The sequence below is a fragment of the Peromyscus californicus genome, unplaced genomic scaffold, assembly GCF_007827085.1.
Source record: "Peromyscus californicus insignis strain IS unplaced genomic scaffold, ASM782708v3 Scaffold_5__1_contigs__length_169319896, whole genome shotgun sequence".
NCBI classification, from domain to species: Eukaryota; Metazoa; Chordata; class Mammalia; order Rodentia; family Cricetidae; genus Peromyscus; species Peromyscus californicus.
Genome location: NW_026294573.1, coordinates 21,817,884 through 21,845,447, shown reverse-complemented (window position 1 = coordinate 21,845,447; position 27,564 = coordinate 21,817,884). Strand labels below are relative to the sequence as shown.

The 27,564-nt window shown below is 49.0% G+C and overlaps 1 protein-coding gene and 1 pseudogene across 1 annotated transcript; one reads left to right on the top strand and one right to left on the bottom strand.

The window, feature by feature from the left end:
* Positions 1-53: 53 nt before the first annotated feature.
* Positions 54-23,911, bottom strand: Smpdl3b (sphingomyelin phosphodiesterase acid like 3B). The gene is made up of 8 exons (XM_052715619.1): positions 23,691-23,911; positions 11,894-12,107; positions 11,035-11,132; positions 7,192-7,335; positions 6,103-6,275; positions 4,269-4,449; positions 4,056-4,189; positions 54-678 (listed from the first exon to the last, which is right to left on the bottom strand). Exons 1-8 carry the CDS (start codon positions 23,749-23,751, stop codon positions 313-315), a joined length of 1,371 nt encoding a protein of 456 aa, XP_052571579.1. The 5' UTR covers positions 23,752-23,911; the 3' UTR covers positions 54-312.
* Positions 1,674-1,766, top strand: LOC128098013 (uncharacterized; annotated as a pseudogene).
* Positions 23,912-27,564: the final 3,653 nt, after the last annotated feature.

Here is a 27,564-nt window from a genome sequence, read left to right as displayed (position 1 = left end):
AATCCGGGGGCCCATCTTCCTGGTGGCTCATTTGACTACGGCAATCAAGTGCATAGTAGTTTGAAACATATGTATTAAAGGGAATAATGCACAAAGACATGTACCACGAGCATGTTTTGTGGATAAAACGTGAAACTTGGAAGAAATATGCTTCTTCGGGACCTCTCTGGTGAATCCAAATGTCCCATCCTAGTTTATTCTCTGCAGACACGGGAGACTGATGGCAACGGTCATCTCTCCATGGGGTGACACTGCCCAATTTTACCGGGAGAAAGGCAACCCAGTAAGAGGGCAGCGTGGTAGTGCCTACAGTCATAGGACCACCAATACATGCAGGCTTGGCAGCAGAGTCAGCACGAGCAGGAGACCAGGCACCAGCTTAGAGCCAAGGCCATGCAAGCAGGTAGCATAGGTGTTGAATGCCACCTGTTGCATAGCACACACATGCTCATTGCGGCAGATGTCCCCACAGGTCGAATAGTCATAGCTGACTGAGTTATAGATGTAATAACGTTGCAGCATGTGCTGGTCACTGGCGATGCGGGTCAGGGCCATATGCATGGAGCTGATGCCTGCATCCTGCACCTGGTAGGCATCTGTCAGGCGGTATTCCAGCTCCCAGTGTGGAGTCTCTTGCGCATTCGCCTGAGTCAGGTTCAAGAAGTAGGTCACCATGTCCTGCATTAGAGACACGGAGTATGCCAGTAATGAACAGTTGTTTAGTTCTACCCACAACCCAGCCTGTCCCCAGGCTCTCTAGAGCAAATATAACAGCTGCTGTTTGTTACTGAGCACTCAGCCAGGTATACCTAGGGGCAGACACCCTGTGCTTGGTTCTGACGAGGTACCTGCACCTATACCCTCATTCTCCTGATGAGGACACGGAGGCCTAAAGAGGTTGTTGGAGTTTGAATCGGAAGCGTACCCCACAGGCTCGTTTTGAATATTGTTCCCCAACTGGTAGCACTATTTTGGGTGGCTGTAGAATTTTTAGGAAGTGGATTCTAGCTGGCAGAAGAAGACCTTTGAAGCTGGTGCTGAATCCATCTCTGCTTCCTGCTCAATGGCAATGAGGCATCCCTGACATAAGCCACAAGCCTTCCCCACCAGGATGGAGTAAAACACTCTGAAACCATGATGTTGGCATTGTGGTCACAGTACTGCAAAAGGAACTTTACCTTCCCAGCGTGTATAAGTATTCAGTGGCAGGGGTGGGATTAGAACCCACATTGCTTAACTCACTATGTCTGTTTCCTGTCCTGCTAAACTGGCAGGACAGGCTCCCCACAGAAGCTCTGATGCTCAGTAAATCTTTACAGAATGACAGGGAGTAATCATTGGCAGCAGCGGGGGAGTGGGGGGAAGTGGGGGGGGTGGGGGGTGGGGGTGTGTGTGGCTGGCTGGCAGAGGTTACAGAACTGTGGCTGTTGGGGTTCACATTCATATAGAGTCATAGGGCTCGCTAGGACTCAGCGGTGCCTTCAGACCAGGAAACACTTTCCCGTGAAGTATCTGGTTATTACAGACGGGTAAGTGGCGCTTCAGTGAGCCGGTGGGAACTGAGTGTGCCGGGCACAGGGCATTATTGCTAAGTCCTCTCTGCCTGCCACTGAACAGAGGAAGCAATGGAGTGGCCTTGCACACAACAGGATATACTCTTCAAAGTCCTCAGGGTGCTCACTTCGGCAGCACATATACTAAAATTGGAATGATGCAGAGAAGGTTAGCAGGATGACACGCAAATTCGCGAAGCATTCCATATTTTTGTGTGGTTTATAGGCTTTGATTACTTTATATATTTATAAATGGGATTATATTTATATATATAAATATGATTTATCAAAAAAAAGTCCTCAGGCCTGGGGCTAGCAAAATGTATCCCCAGAATCCACATGGAGAAAAGCAAGAACTAACTTTGGCAAGTCATACACACACATATAATTTTTTTGCACTATATATTTTTTCAATCCTTAGATCTGAGCAGGGGAGATGGTTTAGTGTTTAAGAGTAGTTTTAGTTTAAAAAAAAATCAAGCCGGGCAGTGGTGGCGCACGCCTTTAATCCCAGCACTCGGGAGGCAGAGCCAGGCGGATCTCTGTGAGTTTGAGGCCAGCCTGGGCTACCAAGTGAGTTCCAGGAAAGGCGCAAAGCTACACAGAGAAACCCTGTCTCGAAAAACCAAAAAAAAAAAAAGAGAGTAGTTTTAGTTTTAATTTTGTGAGGTAGAGTATACGCAACATACATGCAGGTACCCACAGAGGCCAGGGGAAGGTGTCAGATTCTCTGAAACTGGAGCTATAGGCGGTTGTGAGCTGCCTGATATGGGTGCTGGGAACCAAGTGAGTGCTGTGCAAGAGAGAGCAGTACATACTGTTAACCACTGAGCCACCCCTCACTCCCAAGGCCACTTTCTGCACAACTATGAGGAAAGGGATATATCCTAGTGCGCACTCCCGCGTGCACACACTCAGACCGAACAGGGTATGGAGGCTCACAGCTGTAATCCCAGCACTCGGGAGCCTGAGGCAGAAAGGTTGAATCAGGGCTGGAGAGATGGCTCAACAGTTAAAAGCATTGTTTGCTCTTCCAGAGGACCCAGGTTCAATTCCCAGCACCCACATGGCAGCTCACAACTGTTTGTAACTCCAGCTCCAGGGGATCCGACAGCCTCACACAGACGTACACGCAGGGGAAACAGCAATGCGCATAAAATAAATGGTCATTATAAAAAGAAGAAAGAAAGGTCACATCATGTATATGGTGACAAATCCCTGCTCCGCAGCCTCTGAAATGCCTGTAGGATCAGATACTTGCCAGCACTCCGAGCCACCACCCGCTGGCAGCTGTGCCTGTGCCCTGGTCACAGCAGACACCGTCAGAACAGTTCACACTTCTGTCCCCAGCTCTCTAAATCCAGAGTTCTTCCCATGACCTTGGTCTGGCCCTGTGCTCTCTGGGGTCACCCACTCTCCGTGCTCTTCCCCTAAAACACCAAGCCCCTTCCCACCTCAGGGCATCTGTCTTGCTGTTCCCTCTACCTTTTCTACAAACCCAGCTGGCTCACTCAGTTTACACAGAACTCAAATGCCACCTTACTTATGACACTTCCCTTGTCCCATCCACGTAACACAGCCCACACATTCCAACTCATCAGCCCCTTTACCTTCCCTCCCATCCCCCACCATCATTCTCTCCCTCCCTCCCTCCCTCTTTCTTCAGCGTTGGAAAGTCAAACCTCGTGTCTCTTCATGTTAAGGCAGCACTTGGCCGCTGAGCTGCAGCCACAGCCCCCGTACCTCACCCCCACTTGGAGGCAGGGTCTTCTCACTATGTTATTGTCTGATCTTGAACTCACGATGTAGTTCATTCAGGCTGGCTTTACATTTCAGTCCTGTGCCTCAGCCTCTCAAGGGCCTGGGATTACAGTCCTGTGCCAGCAGCCCTGGCCACCACCCTGCCTTTCCTCTCTCCCGTGTTTAATTGTATGGATTTGTTTACTGTCGTCCTCCTGCACGGATTCTGGTGAAGGAGAGCAGTTACTCTGCTGTTTGTGTTGTGTCCCCAGCTTTGAACAGGGTCTGGCATGTGGCAGGTGAGTAGTACATTCTACTGAATGAAGGAAGTAGCATTTCTTTGTCATTTCAACAATCTCAGAACATCTTAGGAGGTGAAGATGTCCTCATGGTGTTAGGGGCTGGGTCCTAGTTGGTGTATGGAAAGGGGCAATGGACTTGAGCTCAGACTGTGGGGAGTCTTCCATCCCAGCCTAAGAAGAGGCAATTTTATCTTAAGGTTCGTAAGCTGCGGAGAGGCAATATGAAGTCAGTATTTTAGGAAGATTAATTCCTCCTGGGTGTGGCGGCAGGTAGGGGGCAGTGACAGTGATCCAGGACAAAGAAAGACTTGGGGGAAGAACTGACCTGATGAGGTGGCTCCAAAGTTCGAACCAACATTCCCTTCCAAGACTCAGTGGTGAGTAAGTAGCAAGCAGATTAGGCAAGGTAGTGATACATTTAGATTCCCACCCCCAGCCCCAGGAGACCCACACTCCTAACCTGCAGGTTCAGTGTGATTCGATCATACTCAAAAACACGGATGCCTGGGTTGTTGGCTCCATTGACCACTCCAGGTAAGGTGGTCTTCCATGGGGTGACCCCAGGTGTGAGGAACATGACGCTTATGGGGGCACCTTTAGGGAAAAAGACAACAGGCTGAAAGGGACTATGGGAAGAGGGAACGGGCAGTGGCCAGCTCCCTCAATGGAGTACCTGCACTGTCATAGAACATCCGGAAGCTGTCGGTATGGTGGTGCCCAAAGAACTGCCCCGCTATGACGCGATGGTGCTTCTGGACCACCTTCAGGTACTCCTCATTGAAGCTCTCTCGGAACCAGGCCCTGTCCTGTGTCTTCTCAAAGAACCCTGGGGGCACGTGGCCAATAATGTACACCTGCAAGAAAGAGGTACTGGGGTCAGAGATGCTCTCTCCAGCCCCCACTTCCACCTTCCCAAACCCGCCCAGGTCCTCAAGGGCAGGCGGACCAGCAAGTGCATCTCCTCTGAACGTAACCCCAAAGCACCTCTTCCACAAACCCTTCCTGACCCTTCAAAGGGTGCTCTTCTCAGAGCTGGGACTGATCCTCCATGGCTGTGTGAGGACACTACGCTGTCATGTGCATTTGTGTTTTATGTTCCTCAGGTCACCCAGGCACTTGGTCACCATCACAAAAATGTAGAATGAAGGCAGAATTAGGAGCATGTGCTTAGCCAAGGATGGTGGCGCACACCTTTAATCCCAGTACTTGGGAGGCAGAGGCAGGAGGATCTCTGGGAGTTCAAGGCCAGCCTTGATAATGATAGAGTGTGAATGAGCCTTGGGGTCAAACTGCAGCTAGTCACCAGTCGCCTATCATCTCTCTGAGCTTCAAGTTTCTCATTTGGAAGACTATTCACCTGGGGGAGTGGACTGGCTGATTGTGTGTGTCAACCTGACACACGCTATAGTCATCAGAGAGGAAGGAGCCTCAGCTGAGGAAAGGCCTCCATGAGATCTGTAAGGCATTTTCTCATTTAGTGATCAATGGGGGAGGGCCCAACTCATGGTGTGTGGTTCCGTCCCTGGGCTGATGGTCCTGGGTTCTATAAGAAAGCAGGGTGAGCCAGGCGGTGGTGGTGCACGCCTTTAATCCCAGCACTCAGGAGGCAGAGGCAGGCGAATCTCTGTGAGTTCAAGGCCAGCCTGGGCTACCAACTGAGTTCCAGGAAAGAAAGGCACAAAGCTACACAGAGAAACCCTGTCTCGAAAACAGAACAAAACAAAACAAACAAACAGAAAAAAAAAAAAAAGAAAAGAAAAAAGGAAGCAGGGTGAGTAAGCCAGGAGAAGCAAGCCAGTAAGCGGCTCCCCTCCATGGTCTCTGCATCAGCTCCTGCCTCCAGGATCCTGTCCTGTGTGAGTTCCTGTCCCGACTTCCTTCAGTGATGGACTACAGTGTAGAAGTGTAAGCCACATAAACCCTTTCTTCCCCAACTTGCTTTTTCATCATGGTGTTCCGTTGCAGCAACAGAAACCCTAAGACATGGAGTTGCTATGAAATTAAATGAGGGGTCCATCTAAAATGCAGAGCCGTGTGCCGCTGCTGGCATGACATGAAGAGCTCTCATCCGCAGCAGCCCTGAAATCCTCCTGGGATGGGCTGGGTGATGCACTGACCCAGACATGAGCCACTGTGCCGGTCCTGAGTAGCTGCTAGCTCAGCAGACGAAGTGGACACACCTAACATCCGGGCACCTCCTTGGGTACACAGTGTGCACGCCCTACTGCCGTGGGTGCAGCAGCGATGGAAAGACATCTGAACTTGGAGCGAGGAGACTGAGGTTCGAGACTTGGCTCCACTGCTTACTGTGTGATGAGCCCATCACGGCTCCTTGAGGCCCTAAGTGTCTTCACATGCAGTGGGTTTCAGGTCCTCAACTTACAGGGCTGCTGTGGTTGGCGGAAGCCTCCTCTGGGATAGGCTGACACAGGACCCTCTAGGATGCCTGGTGGGAGACTAATTTCAGGAAGTAGCCCAGGGGCACAGGAAGAAGCAGGAGCGCTTACCATCTCTCCGTCCCGGGATGCATTGCTCAGCACATCTCCCAGCCACTGGAATTGCTGGCCGGGGTCGGCCATGCTGGCTGTCTGTTCGTTGCTGCTGTAGTACAGATTGGTGTTGAGGACCACAACTCGCCCTGCCCTGCTGGGACCCGGCAACTTCTCAGAATAGAAGGCACCTAGGATGTCACAGCCAGGGATAGCCTGAGGTGGGGACCTCCGCCACCCTGCACCTCACTTTCTGACATCTTTCCCTTGAGCCCTCTCTTCCCATAGGAGAGGCATCTAGGGGCAAGAGCACAGGTTCTGGAGCTGAGCTGTGCGACTTGGGCAAGTCAGTTCCTTCATCTCTCTCTGCTCTCAGTGTTCCTCATCTGGATAATGGGCTAACAATGATGCTTAGTCTATCCACATGCACTGCTGACCGTCTTCCACTCAGCTGTCTGCCCCAGGAGCTGACCTATTTAGACTACATCAGTGGGCTTCTGTGCCCACTGGGCTATGGTTTGACCAGTGAGGAGTCCCAGCAAATGGAGACCCAGGTAAGAGAAGGAAGTAGGGTCAGGGACATTTGAGCTGGCTGTGTGTCTACACCAGACATTTCTCAATTGAGTGATGTGGCCTCCAAGGGAATATCTGTCAAGATGCTCAGAGACACATTTGGTGGTCACACTGGAGATGGCATCTAGTAGACAGTGACCAGAAACACTGCTAAACACTCTACTATTGTAGGGACAGAACAGTCCTGCCAGAGAAGAAACCAGGCAGCCCACAAGGCCTGTAGTTGCCCAGGTTCAAATCAGCTTGAGCTAAAGCTCCTGGAGCTATCCTAGGGTCGCTAGGAGACTCCAGCAGGGTGCTGAGGATAGTGCCTGGCACTTACTGGTTTATGATCATCTTTGCTGCTCTGATTCTTGGCTTTGGGCTTTGGATCCTGGTCTCAGCTCCCTTGCCAAGCTATGTGACCTGTCAGTCTCCTTTGTAAAACGGGGATAAAACCTGTACCTATTTCAGGGCTTGCTGTGAATATGAAATCAGATCAGACCCTGTCTGACATACAGTTTGTGTCCATACGGTAACAAGCGCCATTCATACCCTCTTTGAAGAGAGCGAAGGATTCATTGCTAAGCCAGGGTCTCCACAGTTCCGCCACCTGATTGTAGATGCTGTTGCTCTCAGCTGGGAACTGGTTTTTGGGGTGAAAGTCATGATTTCCTAGAGCAGCATAGACTTTAGTATCTGAGAGAAAAAGAAGAAATATTAAGAAAATATGCAAGGGCACCTAGCCCTCCTCAGCAGCCACTGGCCCTCCAAGCCAAAGGGGACGAGAGATAACACAGATGAGGAGGATCCAAAGATAGGCAGAAAACCGCATGAGATAGCATCTGGCCGAGCTCCACTGAGGACCGGGAGGGAAGAGTTGTGAGCTGCCCGGTCCCATTTCCTTACTCTACCCTAGCAGGGAATACCCTGACCAGACCCATTTCCTAACTCTATCCTAGCAGGGAATACCCCGACCAGAAAGGAGGCCCCTCAGCGGGTAATGGAGAGAAGCAATTCCTTATGATGACCAGCCACTTGTGTTCCTGTCAATTACAGATTATCTTGCTTCTGGGAGGAGGTCTGGCTCACCTCGGGAGATCTTGGAATTTTCCCTCATTCACGTAAGTCAACAAATATTCTACTGCACACTGCCATATGCCAGCATGGAGCTGGAACCGGGCTCAGACCCAGAAGCATCCCAGTGCAGTGAAGAGCGAATAATCAGATCACATGAGGGCTGCCTGCTGTGAGAGGGGTGGCAAAGGCTAGGAGTGGGCGGGGAAATCCCTCCTTCGGGTGGGCTGTGAATGAGACTAAGACATTCAGGGGAGCCCAGCAGGCTGCCTGCCTCCTCATAGACAGCCTCCTGCACGTTTTTTTTATGTTGTCAGTTGTGGTAGTAATGGTAGGTTTTGCTTGTTTTGTTTTTCCCTGAGACACGGTCTCATTGTGAAGCCCAGGCTAACCTTGAACTCTGGATCCTCCTGCCTCCACCTCAGTGCTCCAGTACCTCAAGCTCATTTCTGCCTTCTGTTAGTCTCTGTGTCTGGCATGCAGTAGGTGCTTAATAAATATTTAACAATGAACAACAACAACAAAAAATTCTTGGAAAAAGCCAGGCATGGTGACATACACCTTTAATCCCAGCACTCGGGAGGCAGAAGCAGGCAGCTCTCTGAGTTTGAGGCCAGCCTGGTCTAGGTTAAGTGAGTTCCAGACAATGATGTTGCAGGACAGTCAGAGTTACGTGGTGAGACCCTGTCTCAAAGAAGGCCCCATTTAAACTGAGCCTGGTGGCAGAAACTTATAATTCCGGCTACTCAGGAGGCCAAAGTGAGAGAACTGCAAATTCAAGTCCTGCTGGGCCACAGATGAGTTCAAGGCCGACCTGTTGAACTTAGTGAGACCTGGTCTCAAAATGGGCTAGGGCTATAGTCCCCGGGAGAACACCTATCTGGACTAGCAAGCGAGAGGCTGGGGGTTCAGTCCCAGTGCCTCAGAAGAAGGAGGTGGACCCATCTGAGAGAAAATATGAATCCCTGGCATCCCAAGTGCTGATGAAAAAGCACCTATTGTTTTATGATTGAACGTTCCCATAAATGTCTGCTAATTGACTGTATGAATGACTAGACTACCTTATGTCACCCGCAGACAAACCGGCGGGACAGGCATCATAATTTCCCCCTTTTCACAGGAAGAAAACAGACGCTGGATGAGATCACCCAGCTGATGGGAGAGTAAAGCTGGGGGCCTGCTTTGTTGCCGTTCTCCTGGTCTCGCCTTGTACACCTAAGCTCTCAGCCTCTCTACTACATAGAGGCAAGGCCAGTGTGCCAAGTGGAGGTAGGAAACAAATGGAATAAAACTACAGAAGCAAAACTCCCCAGGTCAGGCCTTGGTTCTCCCCACCCCTTCTGTTTCCTTTTGCAGGCTGAGGGTCCAACCCGAGGCCTGTGCATGGCGGGCAGGCACTCTACCACTAAGCCACATTCCTGGCCCCTTGCCCTTTTTGAATGAATCCTTTGAACTCTCTGTGATGCAGCTCACATCTCCAGAATGAGGCCTGCTCTGCTTGGTCCGCGTTTAAATTCTCTCTCACTTCATCCAGCATGGTCTCATTTTAGCCCCTCTCAAAACGAGGCGTGTCTTCCTACCGTGGCTCTGAGAACGCACCCGGTCATTCATTATCAGGCAGCACTTTTTTTTTCACATGGCCATATATAAAATGATTCACCTTACAGCCAGTGACACCTTCAACATTAATAAATGTGACACAGACTACAAAATCTGTCATTTTTACACGTCTTAAATCGTGGTCAATGAAGTGTTTCCTGGTTTTGTGTGTGTGGTGTTTGTGTGTACATGTGTGGGGGGGTGCACTCACCCCTGTGGGTGTAGATGGAGGCCTGAGGTTGACAGTGGGATGTCTTCCCAGTCACTTCTCTACCTTATTTTTGAACTTTCTCACTGTCATCTTGGCTAGAGTGGCTGGCCAGCCAGCCCGCAAGATCTGTCCGTATCTGTCCCCCCAGTGCTGGGTTTACAGATGTGTGCTGCAGGGATCTGACCAGACTTGGGTCTTCATGTCTGGTGACCAGTGTTTCACCACCCAGCTTCCTTACTCATTATTTCACTTTTATTCGAGAAGTTCTGTGTGGACCAGAGGAAAGAGGCTCAGGATTGGATATGAGTCTGGATCCCTCACTAGAAAGTGACTTCCGAGGTATCAGTCCCTAACTGCATGGGGGTAATAATAATAGAGCTGGGGGTGGGGCAAATAGCCCATTTGGACCCTAAGTAGCAACCTCTGCTGAAAGATGAACAAGTCTATCTCCATGGAACACGCAGGGCTAAGTTAGAGAAGCGGGCAGATCCCGGTGTCTCTGCAAACGCTGGTTTGTATCAAGGGAGGAGACCACGGGAACAAGAGCTGCTCAGATAGGAGCACAGAGCCCCACACTTGCCACGTGACCTTGACCAGCTGACTTGACGCCAAGACTCACGTTCCCCGTTAGGAAAACTAAGCTGGTAACAGCTCCTATCTGTGGTTGTCATGACAGCGAATGCACTAAAACCTGCCAAATTCTCAGAACAGTTCTTGGTACTTAGCACTTGATATATATATATATATATATATATATATATATATATATATATATATATATATATACACAACTGTTGTTTATTTTATCATGATTCCGAATGTGGATTCAGGGGGCCCATGAATATGACCTTTAGAAGTAGACGGGGTAGACACTGGCAGGCAGCTTCCTCAGGTTCCCAGCTGGCAGCCTGTGGGTCTGATTCGGCACCCAGGGCCTGTTTTGCACGGCCCACTTAAGATCATCTTCAAGAGCCAATAGGTGGGGCACACAGCCCCTCTCCTCCTACCATGTCCCTCCAGGTGGCTCACTCACTCCCACTCCCTGCCCGTTCTGCCTGTTCGAAAGGCTTAGGAAGCTCTGAGCAACAGCACTTCAGCTGGCAAGCAGCATCTCCCAGAGGCCTGACAGCCAGACGGTCTGCAGGCAGCAGATGCCAACGCCAGCGTCAGGGCAGGATACAAAGGCCACGTGAGAGCCTGAGTGAGCTTGCCCAGGGATGCCTGTATGGAACTGTAGAGCCTGGCAGGTGTGAGTCTGGCATCAGACAGTGAAGAGGGTAAGGTGGAGGAATGGCCGGCAATTAGTTTAGTGGCCACCTGTGTTTCCACAGGCCAGTGACTTGAGAAGATCGTGCAAAGGTGAGAGATGGTTGTCGTCAAGCACCTGAAACCTGGAGAGCAGCCGCTGTGGTCAATGAAGGTCTGAACTCCAGCTCTCCTCCTGCTGCTGTGCCCCGTGCCTGACCCACTTGGGGATCAGGGAACACTGACGACCGGACAGTGAGTCCTACCTGGGAAGACCTCCCTGATGAGGCTGGTCAGACGTTCCACAATGGCCAACACAGCTGCCTCCCCTAGCCTCTCATTGGGGACGTGCGGTGTGTCATCCCTGTAAAACACCAGAGGGACAGTTGGGACAGGCTTGAGACAAGGCTTGAGACAAGGTTTCTCTGTATAGCCCTGGCTGTCCTGGATCTCTGGATCTTGCTCTGTAGACCAGGCTGGCCTTGAACTCACAGAGATCCACCTGCCTCTGCCTCCGGAGTGCTGGGATTAGTCACCCTTACTGTAACAGTGTTATAGTTTTTAAGGAACACTCCTCAGAGGTATCAGAGCCCTTCCCCCGAAGCAAGACTCCCGGGCCCAAGAAATGGAGGACTGTCCAAGCCCTCCTGAGACACTGCCACATTCCTTAAGGGTGTAGCCTTTCCTCTCCCCCTGCACAGGGTCCATCGGGTGGTCACCCCACATCATAGTGAGGGACAGTCAAGAACATTATGGATTTCATTCTACTTGGAGAAGTGTCCACTGAAACTGGCAGGAGCACCCGGAGCCGTGCTCAGCAGCCTCCCGGGTCACCACTTCCTGTAGGAAGTCCTTTTCCGTCATGTAGGTCAGGTGCCTGGTGCAGTTCCCACACCCCTGCAGGTGGCCCTCTCTCCTGGCTGTATCCTCTGCGAGCCTGAAAGCCCTTTGAAGGCCAGTCCCTGGCTCTGCCATCTCAGATCCCCTGTGCCTACCCCAGGACTGAACACATGACAGGCTGATTTACCAAGTTCTCTAAATCCTGGATATTCAGCTGAGATGAGGATTAACAGGGACAGAGGAGGTAAAGGGCCCGGCTCACATGTGACATTTGACTACCCTTACCCTGTCCAGAGAATGAAGTCTGGCTTTGGCTCAATCTCCTTCATGGCGTAGATGGAAGAGTTGACAAGGGCCCAAGGAGAATCACAGAGGTAGTCACCCCAGGGGCCGGCATTTAGCACAGGCTGGGAGCCGGCTGATGGGCACACCTGGAGGGGGTCTTCGGATACGGTGTAGTTGGGGTCCAGATGCAAGTCAGAGATGTGCCAGAACCTCCCTGTGGGAAAAGAGAACCTCCCTCAATGCTGGTCCCTCAGGCTGGATGAGGAAGGAGCCCTGAGGTAAACACAGGCTCCTCTGGACACCAGGTTTCAGGAAAGAGTTCCAGAGCCCCACTCTACCCAGAGCAGAGAACAGGCTCGCTCTGTACCCAGCCTGTGACCTTTTGGTGAGGTTCTTACCATTGCCTCTCCCAGTACCCACAGCAGCCGCATGGGGGATGGGGCCATATGACCCTCACGGTGCTGAGCGGGTCCTGGTTTGCAAGCAAAGAGAGAAGAGTGAACACGTTAAATAACTCAGGCTCTGGATCCACCGAGGAGCTGTGTGGCCTTGGGCAAGCTGAGTCACTCAGCAAGCCTATCACTGGATCCAGACCCTGGCATACCCCGAGATATGAGCGAAAAAAATCTGCCCTGGGGGAGAAGGCTTACCCACAAATGAGTTGGGAGAGCATGCAAACCCTAGGGAGTAAGTGTGGAAATGAGAGAGGATCAGAGCAGAGGAGGAACGGGTCAGTCTCAGGCCGGACGGAGCTCCACACATGGGCATGCTCACCAGTGTGGATTTGGGGCATCGGTACACGCTATGGGGTAGTGTCGCTATGGGGTAGTGTGTTTGTGGAAGTGGTTGCCTGGATTTTCCTCCAAACCAAGGGAAGCTGGTGTAATACAGAGAAAGGAAATAGCAGAAGCAGGTGAGATGGAACACGGAGCTGCTGTGACCAGCTTCTGGTTTTTTGAAGACAGGACTGGCTTTGAACCCAAGGTCATCCCGTGTCAGCATCCCAAGTGCTAGGACGACAGGTGTGCACTGCCACACCCAGCTCTCAATGACAGCGTCCTGAAAGTCCCTCTAGCCTCTGCCTTCAATCCTGTTTCCGGCAGAGATAAAAGAGAAGCCCAGGATTACCTCACCCCCCACCTGCTGTCATTTCTTCCTTCCACTTCCTCTAACTCAGAGCATCCTTCCCCACCAGATGCTGTGCCTGGGGCGGGTCCGGGACATGAGTGTGGCACCAAAACAGGCCCTGACTCTCATTCCTAAACATTTCCTCCCAGGTGCTCTTGAGATCTTGACCTATGCCTGATTTGGGGAAGGGACCCGAAACTTGCTTACACTAAGATATAAATGACTGGTTAAGCAAATCATTGCCTCCTCCCAGGTACTTTACAGCTGCCCTGCCCACAGCCCTGGAAAGTTTGGACTACTATCTCCACTTTTCTGATAAGAAAGCAAAGGTCCAGAGGTCAACAGGCCTGAGACTATGTGGACAATGGCAGGGGTCCCATGGCTCAGACTCTCTAGGGAGATGTGATTGCTGTCTGATGAACCCAGTACCTGTTTTAGATGGGCATCTTGATTGACAGTATGTGCCTGCATTTTGATGGTTTTACCCATATGAAGTCTTTGTTTATCATGGGAGAGGGGATTTAACCTTTCCACACAGATTTCAACCCCTAATATATTTGAAGTTATTCCTACAGAAACAAAACTCAAAGCCAGAATAAAGGAATTAAACGCCCCACTCTAACCAATGGTGGACGAGCTTTCCAAGCAGTGGGCTTTCCAAGCACCCTGCATCTGCTAGCTCCTGCATGTGGTCACGTTTTAGGCAAAGCTCCCCAGCCTAATGCAGCAAGTTGAACTTCTGTCTGGTGTCCTTGGGAGACCCCGGCAGAGGCTACTGTTCTGCCTCAAGGAGGAGCTTTCTCAATTAACCACAAGCACCAGCCACTTGGTTTCTCTGATGTCAGCCACAGTGGGTATTTCTTCACTCCAGAAGGTTCTGGCTGGTGTGGAAGGCTAGGCCAGTTATCAGTTTCTAGTAAAACTGAAACTGAGCCCAACTGCCTCCCTAGCGTTTCTGAGTAGGGTGTGGTATGTGTGTGTCACTCTGAATCAAACTCAGGGCCTTCTGCATGCTAGGCAGGTGCTCTACTGCTGAGCCATACCCCTAGCCTTCTCCTTGTTTTGAGAAGGCTCTATTATGGTTCTCAAAATGACCTCAAACTCTTTGAGTTCAGGTGAGCCTCCCATTCAGCATTCCAAGTAGCTGATACAACAGGTATGTGTCACCACAAAGTGGTTCAAGTAAGGATTCTCTTTTTAGGGGGAGGGGTATCCAGACAGGGTCTCTTGGGGTAGCCCTGGCTATTCCAGAACTCACTCTGTAGACCAGGCTGGCCTCGAACTCACTCTGCCTGCCTCTGCTTCCCAAGCACTAGGATTAATGGCGTGCACCACCATCGCCCGCCCAGATGAAGTAAGGATTCTTATGTTTACTTGATAGATGAAGAAACACAAGTTCAAAGTCAACCTGACTTGGAAGCTGGGATATAGTGTTCTTGTGGCAGTTAATCTTAATCCCAGGAAGTTAGCTGTTATGTCAGCCATAAAAAAATGGGAGAGGGGAGCAAGTATAGTTATGCCTATCTCTAATCCCAGAATTGGGAGGTGAAGACAGGAAGATCAGGAGTTCAAAGCCAGCCTGCAGCTAGAGAGATAACTCAATGGTTAAGAGCACTTGCTTTGTATGAGGTCCTGAGTTTGGATCCTAGTGCCTACATAACAAGGTGAACATCCCACTACTGTAACCCCAGCTCTGACAAGGGTGGAGGCAGGAGGATTGCAGGAGCTGGCTGGCTTCCAGCTCAGCTGAGAAAACACAAGCCCCAGCTTCAGGGAGAGACCCTGCCTCAAAGGAATAGCTAGAGGAAGACACCAAACGCTTTCTTTGGGTCTCCACCCACTCTCACATACACTCACACAGGCACACACATATTAGTTAGTTAAATCTTAAAACAATAAGAGCAGAGGCTTGGACTGGAGAGATGGCTCAGAGGTTAAGAACACTGGCTGCTCCTCCAGAGGTCCTGAGTTCAGTTCCCAGCAACCACATGGTGGCTCACAACCATCTGTAGTGAGATCTGGTGCCCTCTTCTAGTGTGCAGGCACACATGCAGGCAGAACAGTGTATACATAGTAAATAAATCTTAAAAAAAAAGAGTAGAGGCTTCAGTCCAAGGATCTTGATAGAATTCAGATACTTTATACAGACATATACTGTAAGACAGTAAGGAGCTATTCACTTGAGCTGTTAAGAAGGTAAGCCAGGCCGGGCAGTGGTGGCGCACGCCTTTAATCCCAGCACTCGGGAGGCAGAGCCAGGTGAATCTCCGTGAGTTCAAGGCCAGCCTGGGCTACCAAGTGAGTTCCAGGAAAGGCATAAAACTACATAGAGAAACCCTGTCTCAAAAACAAACAAAAAAAAAAAAAAAAAAAGAAAAAGGAAAGCCAGTATGTGACCCAGAGGCAAATATCTGGAATCCTAGCACTCAGGGACTAAGGGAGATCACACACAACTTTGAGGTCAGCCTAATCTACATCCTGGGTTCCAGGCTAGCCAGGGCTACTGTCTCAAACAAGCCAACAAAAAGTAAACCAAGGCCGGGTGGTGGTGGCACCTGCCTTTAATCCCAGCACTTCCCAGCACTTCCCAGCACTCGGGAGGCAGAGCCAGGCGGATCTCTGTGAGTTCGAGGCCAGCCTGGTCTACAGAGCAGGATCCAGGACAGGCACCAAAACCACACAGAGAAACCCTGTCTAGAAAAAAAAAAACCAAAAAACAAAAAGTAACCCAAGCTTGGCTACTCTTTGTGAGTCATTATTTCTCATTAATGTTATTAGTTTATTATTATGGATATGAGTAAACTTGGTGTCAGGGTTAGTGAGCAGTTGAGGGCATGAACCTCAGTAGGAATTCTAGCTGCATAGACAAGGGCATCTTTACCCTGGCCTGTCTCAGTCCAGCAGCTCACAGGTATGTGAAGATGGCGTGTGGGGAGGTGGGCTAACAGAGCCTCAGCATGCAGCAGGTGGAAGCGTCAGTTACTCCATATTTGGTCTCTGGTCTTTGAGGGCGTCTGAAAGTCTTCCTCTCACTGCAGAAAGGAGATGGGAGGAAGGGAGGAATGGCCACATCTTGTCCTAACCACCCTCCTTGTCTCCTTAGGACTGTCCTCTGCAGGTAACCATGCGGGGCCAGGCAGGATATTTGAAGGACAAAGTCAAGACTGACCTTGTCTTAATACTGGTCGGGCCTGTGGACCCAACAGGCCATCTAATGTTCGTTTTCAGAGTTTAGAATGAACAAGATCACAGGTTGAGGGATCACTTACCACCAAACCTGAACCCCATAGCTTGGTCCCCAGGACCCACACGGTGGAAGGAAAGAACCAGTTCCCAAAAATGGTCTTCTGACCTTCACATACCTGTGATGGCACACACGCGCACACACACACACACACACACACACACACACACACACACACACACACACAAATAAGTAAATAAATGTAATTTCTAAAGAAAGAAAAATAAAATAAATCTTTTTAAAAAACAGAAAAAGAGCCCGGCGGTGGTGGTACACACCTTTAATCCCAGCACTCAGGAGGCAGAAGCAGGTGGATCTCTGAGTTTGAGGCCAGCCTGGTCTACAGAGAGAGTTCCAAGCCAGCCAAGGCTATACTGGGAAACCCTGTCTCAGGGAAAAAAAAAAAAAAAAGAAGAAGAAGGGGGCTGGAGAGATGGCTCAGAGGTTAAGAGCACTGGCTGCTCTTCCAGAGGTCCTGAGTTCAATTCCCAGCAACCACATGGTGGCTCATAACCATCTGTAATGAGATCTGACACCCTCTTCTGGCATACAGGCAGAACACTGTATACATAATAAATAAATCTTTAACAAAAAAAAAAAAAGAATAAGAAAATTTGTCTTAGCTAATGAATCTTCTGGCCCTCCGCTTCTTTGACCTAGAGTACCTAGGCCCCCTAGTCCATTGCCAATCACAGACCCAGAGCCCAGAGCCTAGTAAAATATCTATAATCTAAAAAAAAAGAAACTATTCCATCAAAATTAAAATTTTATAAATTCATCGAAGCCATAAACAATGTGAAATATGTTTGTTTGTTTGTAGACAGGGTCTCACTGTGTAGCCCTGACTATGCTGGAACTCACTATGTAGACCAGGCTGACTTTGAACCCACAGAGATCTGCCTGCCTCTGCCTCCCCCGTGCTGGGACTAAAAGTGTGCACCACCACACCCAGCTATCACCACCATCTCGATCCCCCTACCTGGGCACCCACATATTGGTATTACACAAGGTGCAATAACAAGCCCAGCTTAATCTCTTAATTCTTTTATAAAATTATTTTAATTGCATTATGTATTTATTTTGTATATGAACTGTGTGTAAGTGTGTGTGTGTGTGTGTGTATGTGTGTGTGTGTGTGTGTGTGTGTGTGTGTGTGTGTGTGTGTGCCTGTGTGCACATGCCACAGTGTATGGGTGGAGGTCAAAGACAACTTTCAAGAGCCTCCTCCTTCCACCATGTGGGTCCCAGGGATTGAACTCTGGTCCTTAGGTTCAGAGGCAAGTGCCTTTTAACCTGGGGAGTCATCTGCACTTATTTACTTGAGTGTATGCGTGTATGTGTATGTGTGTATGCACATGATAGAGTATGGAGAGGCCACAGACAAGCTGCAGAAGTCAGATCTCTTTACCATGTGAGGGCCAGACTCACCTTGGGTCATCAGGCTTGACAGTAAGCACATTTACGCTCTGAGCCATCTTGACACTAAGCGCATTTACGCTCTGAGCCATCCTGCTGACTCTCCCTAAGCTTTCCTAGCACCTTACCATGCACAAGCATGGCCTCCCGTAACTGTCACATTTAACCTCCCCTCTACCATCACCCCACTTTTAGGTCATGAAAGAGATTTGTGGTCACACAGGTTTTCAAAGGCAAGACCAGTGACTCAGGACCCAGGTTTCCCGTCTTGAAGCAGAGGGCTGATTTTGAAAAGGGATGGATGCCATGTGGAGTCAGACAAAACCTCATTTATGAAGCCAGGCTTCCCCACACAGGCAACGGTGACTTGGACCAGGAACTTGCCCAGCTGAGCCTCAGTTTCCTCACTGGTAAAGCAAGAATGAAAATGCCCAGAGAAAAGGGGTGCAGATCAAAGTTCTGTCCTGTGAAGCCCGGCCAGGAGTAGGGGGAGGAGTGGGGGTTAAGACACCAGCCTTAGGACCCATTCCCAGAGCCACACTGCCTGTGGAGGTGGCCCTTCCCCTCGCCTCCCTCCCCTCCTGCTCCCTCTTCTCAGGCCTGTTTCCTGCAGTGTAAGATGATAGCGCTGACCAGTTCTCTGAGAGACCTCTGCAACCCTAGCTCCTCTGATTCCATGGGCTGTCATCTGTCATCACGTGGAACCCACACCACAAAGTACCCTCGGCCACACGTCAGTCCTTTACTACGGACACTCAGCAATAATCTAAAGTGCTTCACGGGTTGACAAGATGGCCCAGCAGGTAGACACTTGCTGCCAACCCTGAAAACCTGAGTTCAATCCTGGGGACTGCACATGGTGGAGGGAGAGAACTGACTTTTTCCTTTTTTCTTTTTTTTTTTGGTTTTTTGAGACAGGGTTTCTCTGTGTAGCTTTGCGCCTTTCCTGGAACTCACTTGGTAGCCCAGGCTGGCCTCAAACTCACAGAGATCTGCCTGGCTCTGCCTCCTGAGTGCTGATTTTTTCAAGTTGTCCTCTGACCTCCACACGTGCACCCTTACACAAGCTCAACTGTGTGTGTGTGCGCGCGTGCATACACACACGCACGTGCGCGCGCACACACACACACACACACACACACACAAAATAAATCTAATTTTTTTTTTTTTTTTCAGAGACAGGTTCTTACTATGTAGCTCTCCACTTGTCCTGGAACTCATTTTGTAGACCAGGCTGGCCTCGAACTTACAAGAGATCCGCCTGCCTCTGCCTCTGGAGTACTGTGATTAAAGGCGTGCTTAAGTACTCCAATTGTAATTCCTTCTCTATAAACTAAGACTTAAGGGTCCTCTGCTAAAACTAACATTTCCTGTTCTTGTTCTAACTCCACAACCACTCCTCCAAACAGCTCCCCAGTTAGGCATACCCATCCTGTCTTACAGGTGAGAAAGCTGCCATGCTCCCTGGCCAGTCCTAACCAGTCCTTCTCCCTCAGCCTTGATGCAGCGTTCAAGGACGTCCCCCTGACTTGCTCACACTGGGGAGACTTGCCCTTCTCTATGCCGTCTGATGCAGGGGAATGAGTGGAGTATTGCACAGCTTCATGGGAGGAAAAGGCTCTGCATGCTGGTATCCTGACAGATAGCACCCCAGCTCTTGGCTAAGAATTGTAAAACCCAGAGCCGGGCGGTGGTGGCGCACGCCTTTAATCCCAGCACTCGGGAGGCAGAGCCAGGCGGATCTCTGTGAGTTCGAGGCCAGCCTGGGCTACCAAGTGAGTTCCAGGAGAGGCGCAAAGCTACACAGAGAAACCCTGTCTCGAAAAACCAAAAAAAAAAAAAAAAAAAAAAAAAAAAAAAAACAAAAAAACAAGAATTGTAAAACCCACAGCTCCATGCAAAGTGGAGACAGGCTGCTGTCTGATAGGTGACTTGTCACTCTGCACATCAGGAAGGCCCTGAAAACACTCGAAGGTGCCACAGGATTCTTTTTTTCCCCCCAACACAGTGTTTTTCTATGTAGCCCTGGCTGTCCTGGAACTCCCTCTGTAGACCAAGCTGGCCTCGAACTCACAGAGATCCGCCTGCCTCTGCCTCCCTAGTGCTGGGATTAAATGCATGCGCTACCACTGTCCGGCTCTTTCTTTTTTTCTTTTTGTTATTTTTAATTCTGGGTACGTGAGAGTGTGTGCACAGTTGTAAGTTCAGGTGCCTGCTGTGGGATGTCTTTCTGTATGCTGTGAAAATGTGTTGCTATGATTGGTTAATAAAGAAGCTGCTCTGGCCTATGGCGAGTCAGGTTATAGCCAGGCAGGAAATCCAAGAGAGGGACAGGAAGAAGAAAGGCAGAGGTGGAGACAGGCGGTGGTGGCGCACGCCTTTAATCCCAGCACTCGGGAGGCAGAGCCAGGCGGATCTCTGTGAGTTCGAGGGCTGCCTGGTCTCCAAAGCAAGTTCCAGGAAAGACGCAAAGTTACACAGAGAAACCCTGTCTCGAAAAAAACAAAAATAAAACAACAACAACAAAAAAAGAAAGGCAGAATTGGAGGAGACGCCAGCCCACAGCCCAAGGAGCAACATGCCAGCAGACAACCATGTGGCAAAACATAGATGGATAGAAATGGGTTAATTTAAGATGATAGCACTAGCTAACAAGAAACTTAAGCCGTTGGCCATACAGTTTGTAATTAATATAAGCCTCTGTGTGTTTACTTGGGACCAAGCGGCTGCAGGACGTGGGTGGGAGAGATTTGTCCCCATCACGGGGCTGCAGGACTGGAGAAACTACCACTACAGGTGCCTGTGGAGCCCAGAGGTATGGGATCCCCTGAAGCTGGAGTTACAGGCAGTTGTGAGCCTCCCACATGGGTGCTGGGAACAGATCCTCTGCAAAGAGCAGCCCATACTCTTAACTGCTGAGCCATCTCTCCAGTTCCTAAATTCTTTTTTTAATTTATTTATTTTTTCCTGGTTTTTCGAGACAGGGTTTCTCTGTGTGGTTTTGGTGCCTGTCCCGGCTTTCACTCTGTAGACCAGGCTGGCCTCGAACTCAGAGATCTGCCTGGCTCTGCCTCCCGAGTGCTGGGAAGTGCTGGGATTAAAGGCATGTGCCACCACTGACTGGCCAAGACTTTGATTCTTTTATTTTCAACTAAATCTTTTTTTTTTTTTAAGATTTATTTATTTGTTATGTATACAGAAGAGGGCGCCAGATCTCATTACAGATGGTTGTGAGCCACCATGTGGGTGCTGGAAATTGAACTCAGGACCTCTGGAAGAGCTATCAGTGCTCTTAACCTCTGAGCCATCTCTCCAGCCCTTTCAACTAAGTCTTAAAGGGCCAGTTTTCCAAGAACCTAATACCACTGAAAATGAGCTAGAGCTTGTTGTGAAGGTACTACACACACACACACACACACACACACACACATCATGTATGCAGGGGCTGGAGAGATGGCTCAGTGGTTAAGAGCAATGGCTGCTGTCATAGAGGACCCTGGTTCAATTCCCAGCACTGACAAGGTAGCTCACAACTGTCTTTAACTCCAGTATCAGGTCATCTGATGCCCTCTTCTGGGTACCAGGCACATATGTGGTACATAGGCATGCATGCAAGCAAAACAGCCATGCTCGTAAAACAATATTTCTTCAGCAGTGCTTGCAGATCCTCCCTACGAGGCCTTTTCTGAGTTGTAACTCCAAAGTGTAACTTTTAGCTGGTGTGGTGGCGCATGCTTTAATCCCAACACTTAAGAGACAGAGGCAGGTGGATCTCTGTGAGTACAAAGCCAGGCTGTTCTACCTAGCAAGTTTCAGGCCAGCCAGGGATACACAGTAAGACCATGTACACAATGGAGTACTACTCAGCAGAGAAAAACAATGACATTGTGAAATTTGCAGGCAAATGGATGGAACTAGAAAATGTCATCTTGAGTGAGGTAACCCAGACTCAGAAGGACAAACATGATATGTACTCACTCATAAGTGGATACTAGATATAAAGCAAAGGACAATCAGACTGCAACCCACAGAACCAGGGAGGCTACCTAGCAGGGGGGACCCTAGGATGACTGTGGCTTATAATAAGTTTTGGCTTTGCCCAATCACTGGGCATGCTTTAGTGAAACATTTCACTGTTAGGATAAGAATTTGTACTGTATCAAGCTGATGAAAGAAAATGCTGGCCGTACTTTCAGGACGGGAGGCTAAAATCTTTTTAGATTATGGATTAGCCTATAGAAAAATGTCTGCCGTAAATCAAACAGTGAAGGGGAAGATGAATAGGAATCTCACTTACACAACTGAAGTAAAACATAGCTCTTTGAACAGATGAAGATAGGCTTCTTCTGTATCCCAGAATCTAATCAATATTTATATGTATAATTCAGCTAATATTTGGCTTAAAAGGGCTTATTGGGAAATGTTATCATTTTTACTATTTTCTTCAGAGAAAATATTTTCCAGTTTCAAATAACCCTGGACTTTTGAATTATAACCTGTTTTTATGTTTAAGCTATCTGTGTATTATTTCTCTTGCAGTTGTACATAAAATGTTTTTACATTCAAAAAAGGGACAAATACTATAGAATTGTATTACATGAAATATATAGAATATACAAATTCATAGAGACAGAAAGAGTAGACGTTATCTCAAGATGGCAAAGAAAGGAATATAGAGCAGTGATTTCCTAAGTACAGAATCTCTGTTTTGTGTGATGGAAAAGTCCCACAAATGGACAGTAGTATCAGGACATAATATCATGAATGTAATAAATCAATTTAATTAATGTAATTAATGAATATCATAAATATAGTTATTGAATGACTACTGTGAATGTAATCAATGAATATCACAAATGTAATTAATATCATGAGTGTAATTAATGAATATCATGAGTGTAATTAAATAAATAAATAAGCCACCTTCAAGGTCAGCCTGGAATACTGTGCATGGGCATTTTTCTTTTCTTTTCTTTCTTTTTTTTTTTTCTTTTGGTTTTTCGAGACAGGGTTTCTCTGTGTAGCTTTGCGCCTTTCCTGGAACTCACTTTGGAGACCAGGCTGGCCTCGAACTCACAGAGATCCGCCTGCCTCTGCCTCCCAAGTGCTGGGATTAAAGGCGTGCGCCACCACCACCACCAGGCTATGGGCATTTTTCTTGCTCATGCTGGGTTTTCTCCTTGGCTGTTGTTTCTTCCCAGCTAAGGGGATGTTTATTCCTGGAAGACCTGAATTTTCTTTCCTGCCTTCTTCCTGGTTCCTACATCCACCCAGGGTTCAGAGACCGGCTTTCCACTAATGTTTTTATGTTCTGTTTTTATTTACGTTTATCTATGGGGCGGGCATACACCACCACGCTCGTGTGGAGGTCAGAAGACAACTTTTGGGAATAGGTTCTCTCCTCCGCCCGTGTGGGTTTGGGGAACTGAACTCCGTTTGTCAGTCTTGGTGGCAAACACCTTTGCCCGCTGAGCCATCTCGCCAGCCCTTAGCCAATATTTTGTTTGTTTCTTGTTTGAGTCTCAGGGATGGAACACACTGCCTTGTGCATTCAGACAATCACTGTGTCATAGAGCTACACCTGACCTTCAACCAGACGTGTCCTGATTGAGTTCACAGATCTCTCCAGCCACCTCTCATAGCTGGCTCACGTAACTAGACCCTAAGCCAAATCAGTGCGCTCCACTGGCAAAGTCGGTGTCCTGCCCCTGACAGGCTGCGGCTCCCGTTTAAAGTCCTCTGACTCAAGGAGGCTTTTTATTTATTTATTTATTTTCTTTCTCTTTTTGAAACAGTGTTTCATGTATCTTAAGTCGCCCTTGACCTCTGTCTGCCAACTGAGCTACACCACACAATGGCCTTGATTGGTTGTCTAAGTCTCTCCACTTGAACCTCTCGGCTCCTTTACCATTTGGGGCCTTGTTCTAGGAGCCATTCCCAGCAGCCCAGACCCCACCCCCAGTTCCCAGAAGGAAACAAAGACCGAGCAGGTTTCCCCGGCTGCCCTACCTAGTTCAGCCCCTGCCACTCCCCAGGGGGCCAGGAGCAGCAGCCACCGCAGCAGCGCCATCCTCAGGATCGATCACCCCACTGCGGCCGCAGCCCCTCCAGGCGTGTTCGCGGGCTCCCTCCAACCTGTGGCCAGCCACGTGTCTGAGCAGAACTTCCCGTCTGGCTGTTACCTGAGTTCCAACTTATCCCCGGCGGCTGGTTGCTCTTGCTTTTCCTCTTTTGTCCAGCAGGGCGTGAGCTTGATTGGAGGAGAGATGTACCACTCAGCACTGGAGGGAGGGCTTGCACGTCTCTGTGGAAACCGCATCTATGTTGCAAGATGCTGGCTGCCTTCGAGTCCCTGACTTTTCGAGAGAAATACAGAAGTACTGGGAGCAAAATGATGCGATATTTGCAGTTTGCTCTAAAATTATCTCGTAGAATTGAAGGCATTTCAGTTCAGCCAGCCTCCTTAATCGCCAGAAAGCACACGGCAAGCACCCTCCGCTCTCTGACACATTATCTTCTCCTTGCAGAACAGCAACATGAATGAATGAATTCATTGACCGGCTTTGGCCACCAAAGGACCTTAAATGCTAGTTGGAGATATGTGAATACAAGAATCTAAACTTAAGCCGGGCGGTGGTGGTGTATGCCTTTAATCCCAGCACTCCAGAGGCAGAGGCAGGTGGATCTCTGTGAGTTCGAGGCCTGCCTGGTCTACAAAGTTGAGTTCCAGGACAACCAGGACTGTTACACAGAAAAATCTTGTCTCGAAAAATAAGACAAACAAACAAAAAAGACCCTAAAATTAAACCAGATGTGGTAGTGTTCACCTATGATCCCAGCACTCTTGATGTGGAGGCAGGAGGATTAGCAGCTCAAGGCCATCTTTGGCTACCTGATGACTCTGAGGCCAGTCTGACTTTATTACAAACCAACGACACTTAGAGTTCTTCATTGATCATACCAGGAACTGGGAACTACCAGAAATTAGGCAACAGGAAATAGTGTCTCCCCTTAGGAGACCAAGGGCGGGGTCACCTGAGTTAGGTGACCTGAGAGGCCTGAGGAAGGATGTGACTCAGTCTGGGGAAGATGACGGGAGGTTTCTGGGAGGAGACGCATCGGCTTAACCCTCTTTGGGTTTTTGTTTTGATTTTTTTTTTCTTGTTATTAGGGGTGGTTTGGGTTTTGTCTTTCTGTGGTTTATTTATCATTCTTTTTGTTCTGTTCCTGTTGTGGTTTGCGCCAGGATGAAACCCAGATCTTCACTCAAGCAAGACAAACGCAAGCCCCACAGCCTCCCAGCCACACCTCCACACTGAAGCCCCTTGAACTTAATGAACAAAGGAGAAAACAGGTTGTATTGGAGGGTGGGGAGAAAGCGGGGGTTAGTGAGGCAGGAGGAGCAGCAGTGGAGAAGGGACTGTGGCAAGGGAGCCCCGATGACTGGGGTATAACAGACTAGGGCCTGAGGCTGGGAGAGCCGGCAGGGCCAGGCTGTGCTCAGATGTTTGAGCTGAGAGTTTTGGGGAGCCAGGAAGAGAGGCAGAGGCAAAACTGGGGCTGGAGATGTAGCTCAGTAGTTAGGAGCCCTGGCTGCTTTTGCAGAAGACTCAGGTTTGGTTCCCATCAACCACATGGACACTCACAGCTAGCTGTAACTCCAGCTCTGGAGGATCCGGTGCCCTCTGAAGGTACCAAACACACACATAGTGCACACACATACAAGAAGGAAAAACACTCAAGACACATAAAATAGATAAAAAGAAGAAAAAAAGACAGTCCAGTCTGCATCTCAGAAAGATGAATACGGGATGAGACCAGCAAAGAGTCTGAGGCAGAAATGCTGTCTTAGCCCATTTCCTGTTGCTATACCAGATCTGTGATGGGGAACTTGTAAAGAACAGAAATGCATTGGCTCACATTCCTAGAAGCTAGAAAGCCTAAAGTCAAGGTGGTCCTGTGTTGTGGGGTCCCTGCAGGCATCCCAGCCTGCTGGCCTGCGAGGAAACGAACTGTGAAGAGGTGAAAATGAAAACTCGGTACAGTGGACTTGGTCAGTCGGACTGGATCCAAACTAGAGTCTGATCCTGTGGTTTAATTTTCTTACACATTTAAATGGAGTAAGACTCCGGGGTGACAGTGTCCACGTGACAATTCTCTTAACAAAGCTTCAGGGATGGCTACATCAAAATTCCCTTAGAAAATAGCTGTTATAGCAAAGTACCTGAGACTTTTATCATAAGAATGAGTTCTGCTGGATGGTGCTGGCGCACGCCTTTGATCCAAGCACTTGGGAGGCAGAGGTAAGTGGACCCCTGTGAGTTCGGGCCAGCCTGGTCTATAGTGGAAGTTCCAGGACAGCCAGGGCTACAAAAAGAAACCCTGTCTCAAAAAACCACAAAACCCAAAACAAAACAAAAACCATATATATTATATGTAATATATTTATTGATTATATATAATATTATAGCTATTATATACTTACAATATAATATGGGTATTATATATTATATTTATAATGATATATACATATTTTTTGAACCAACAACCTCCAGGGAGTTCAAGGCTAGTTTCTTCATCAGAGAGAGTTTGAAGCCAGCCTGGGCTACAGGAGATCCCGTGAAAAGAAAACAAGGCAAGGACTGTAGCTCAGACTGTAGCTCAGATTGCCTGCCCAGCTTGCACAAGGCCCTGAGTACCATCCTTGGCACTGCACATGCAATAAAGAAAAGAGGCGGGGAGAGAAGAACACCCTTTGTCCCTCGGAATGCTACAACTTGTCCTGTGTGCGGAGGACCAGCAGGGTTAAGTTCTGTCCCCATTCAGACCCCTGAGTCACCCCGAGGAAGCTGGTATCAAAATAACCACCAAGTCTGAATTTTCTGTCTGGGTGAGCAAGAATGGAGCACAGAGACTGAGTGCTGTTGACTTGCTCACATTAAAGCAGGGTGACTGTCCCTTGAATCAGAAGTGATAGAAGGTGTCTAAGCCATGCTGAGGTCAGCTCAGAAGGTGACTCATGGGACCAGGGACCAAGGAGCCAAGGGCTGCTACCACCCCCAGGGATGAACAGGGAGTTAGCAACCACTAACTTGGAGTTGGAATGAGCATTAGGGGTAGGGAGGGCTCCTCCTAAACCTCTAGCAGCCTCCCCTGCCCCCATCTTCTGTCCAGGTGCCAGACCTTCTCTTCAAATACTTCAAGCACCACTGTTAACCCATAAGACATCATATGCACATAGAAGAGGCTCTTTTTATTTAAGAGTGCTCTTAAACTGGGCGGCGGCGGCGGTGGCGCACGCCTTTAATCCCAGCACTCGGGAGGCAGAGGCAGGCGGAGCTCTGTGAGTTCGAGGCCAGCCTGGTCTACAGAGCGAGATCCAGGACAACAAAGAAACCCTGTCTCAAACAAACAAACAAAAAGAGTGCTCTGAGAAGCTAAGGTGTAAGACAGACAGAGCTGGAGTTACACGGGTTGTGAGCTGCCCAGCAGAAATGTCTCTGCCCCAAACAGACACAGGTGGGGCTCAGAGTGAATCTAGGGGAGCAGGGTTTCTGCCCCAACTCAGTCCTTGGACAGAGCCTGTTACCTCAGTGGTAATGGTTTTTCCTGGGCTGGACCCAGCTGGCTATCTCTATGCTAGGTTGACTGGAAAGATAAGTGGATAAAAAATCGGAGTGGTTTGGACTTTGTTCAGCCTTCCATTAGAACACAGGCCTGGACCTTTAGGCCTGGTCCCAAAGCCCGAGTCAGCTCTCTTTGGGACAGAGAGTTAGGAAGCAGTCTATGCTGTGACTTCATAGCTCTCCTCCATGCTCCCTGTCACATCAGCTATCCTGAGCTAAATATGATGTAAAACATCCCGACAAGGTTTTTAAAAATC